Source organism: Syngnathus floridae, chromosome 16 (assembly GCF_059516105.1).
Source record: "Syngnathus floridae isolate MCC-2025c chromosome 16, RoL_Sflo_1.0, whole genome shotgun sequence".
NCBI lineage: Eukaryota > Metazoa > Chordata > Actinopteri > Syngnathiformes > Syngnathidae > Syngnathus > Syngnathus floridae.
Genome location: NC_142428.1, coordinates 207,501 through 210,000, shown reverse-complemented (window position 1 = coordinate 210,000; position 2,500 = coordinate 207,501). Strand labels below are relative to the sequence as shown.

Genomic DNA, 2,500 nt, shown 5'->3' with positions numbered 1-2,500 from the left:
TTTTATCACTGGCTTGCTTTCTCCTCATTTGTCCTTATCCAACACAGCACTTGTGCTAATTTCCTGTTCTTTCTGGCCTCATGAATGAATCATTGATTAAAGAGTCGCAGAGCTCATCTTGTTCAAACTGGCCGTAATGGGATATGGCTCTAGTAGCGGCCAAATGGCACAGCGCAACTGCTTGCGCAGCGCGAGGAGACCCTTTCTACGCTGCCACGGAACGTAGCTCGGTCCTGCTGGTAAGAGCGTTCCTTCGAGGGGCCTCCGAATCAAGACGATGCCCACATATTCCAGAGGGACGAGGTTTGAAGGGAGGAGTCCGAGAATACATTCTTAATCACCTGGGAAATGCTCATTGAAAGATCTGCTGATGAGTCATCTTAGGAGTGACTGACCAAGATGTGTAAAAAGGTGTATTGATTGGAAATGAAAACAAAAACAAAAACAAAAAACCAACAATAACAACAACAACAACAAAGACAACAACACTTTTTTTGAAACACTGCTGTGTCCACAATGTGGTAGCAAGTCAGGTCAGGTCAGGTCAGGTCAGGTCAAGTCAGGGTAAGCAAGCAAAGTGCTTTGTGTTTGGACTGCAGCAGAAAGCGCATGGCATGGCATGGCATGGCATGGCATGGCATGGCATGGCATGGCATGGCATGGCATGACATGGCATGGCATGGCATTGCTTGTCAGCCCCCACTGAAATTGCCAGCACAAAAGAACGTGATATAAAACACCTGACATCTTGTGATTGGGTAATGAAAAGGGGCTCGGGGAGCTCCATTCTCTCAAGAGGCATCCTTATCACTCACTGCAGAACCAATGTCATTAGAATGTCTTGTACCGCCAAGCAGCGTTTAGATTAGCTTTCAGATTTAACAGCTCGCTCTCACGCACGCACGCAGGCACGCACGCACGCACGAACATACACGAGGGCCAATCCCAGTGGGAGCCTGGCAAGCTGACAAAGTCAAAGCCACAAGCCTGCAATCGCTGAACCAATCCTTTGAATAGTGAAAGAAGAAAAAAGAATGGATGACATTTTCCACTTGGAGGTCTTGATGCTACCGTTTCTATGATGTGCCATGACAAATATACACCCAGACAGAGTGTTTGGTTGATGATTTGACTTGAACTGTCTGGCCTATGTGTTATTCTTGAAAACAATGGCGCAGCCAAAAGGCCTGCCTAAGGCAGGAGCGAGCGCTCAATTGTGCAGGGGGGCATTCAGAGATTTGGCAAGATGCCCAATTTCTCCTCTTTTCTGAATTTGCAGATGCTTGGTTGATTCCATTTTCTCTTAGCACCCCTCTTAACACAGTTTTGGTGTGGAAGAAGGTCAGTGTGAAGGTGCTGTGTATGGATGGATGGATGGATGGATGGATGGATGGATTGCCCTCTCCCCTCCCTCGCTTCCCCATTTGGTCATTGCGCTCACCTGCTATCCCAATGGCTTGGCTACTTGAAATGCTTCTTTTTTTGTTTGTTTGTTTTTTCTTCCCTAACCCTCCATTGACAAAAGGTGAGCCAGGCCGCTTACCTCGTGTGCAGAAGCGGCCCTCGTATTCCGTTTCGGAGCAATCGCAGAGCGGCTGTCCGTCGGCCGCCACGGTGCACGTGCCGCCGTTCTCGCACGGGTTGACGGTGCAGCGGCCCTCCGACTCCAAGGGCACTTTAAGGCTTCCCAGGAAGAGGGGTTGGGACTTGCCGTATTTCAGGTCTGCGATGGCGCCCCGGAAAGGCTGCATGTTGCGCACGGTCGGCAGCGTGAGCGCGCCGCTGCGGATATCCTGAGGCACTCCGCCCAAGAACAGGTCACTCACGATTTTCATGAACTGGCGCTGAGGCCGCACTTGGTCGGCTTTGGCCCGTCCGTCCAGCGCTAGAACCGTGCGCAGGTTGTACCTGCTGAGAGCGGCAAAGTGCCAATTGTCGTCGTCCACCCTGGTGTCGGACACGACCGTGGTTTCGGCGCAGTCGATGCCGAAACGGAGCTGAAGCCGACCCTCGGCCACGGCCAGCTGCAGAAAGTCGCAGTAGCCGCCGTCGTCAAAGTACAGCAGCAGCGCCTCGGAGAACTGCGTCTTGAACTGGAAGCTGAGATCGCCGCGGACGCTGGCGTCCCAGCGGAGGTAACGAGCCCACTGACCCGGTAGGCCTAGAAATTGCAGTCCCGTGCATGTGCAGAGGAGCACCTGCAGCTGGATACAAAAACTCACGAGATCCATACTTGCAAAAAATTGGAATAATCCCACAGAGGTCGGAGTTCGGACTAATTGGTCCACCGACCGACCGACCGACCGAGCGAGCGCCCGCCGGCCGGAGGGATACAGAGAGTCAAAGAAATAGCAAAAGGTGTATCTAAAGGGACCCGAGAGGGGTAACAGTCGTTGCGGCTAACAGTCTGGAGGCCGATCACATTGGGAAATTGTCCAGTAGCTGGCAGGCGTTTGCGTTCCTCCTGAGACACAAAGCTAACGTTTGGATTCTTGTGCTT

The 2,500-nt window shown here is 52.1% G+C and overlaps 1 protein-coding gene across 3 annotated transcripts in view; it reads right to left on the bottom strand.

Moving 5' to 3' along the window:
* nrxn3a (neurexin 3a) overlaps positions 1 to 2,500 on the bottom strand; it is a 45,096-nt gene that overhangs the window by 35,055 nt on the left and 7,541 nt on the right. For all 3 annotated transcript variants that reach the window (XM_088400167.1, XM_088400168.1, XM_088400169.1), the window contains exon 2: positions 1,544 to 2,500. This exon is cut by the window's right edge and continues 137 nt beyond it. In XM_088400167.1, the coding sequence (XP_088256293.1) occupies positions 1,544 to 2,231 (688 nt within the window). In that variant the 5' untranslated portion in view covers positions 2,232 to 2,500. The remainder of the gene's footprint in view (positions 1 to 1,543) is intronic.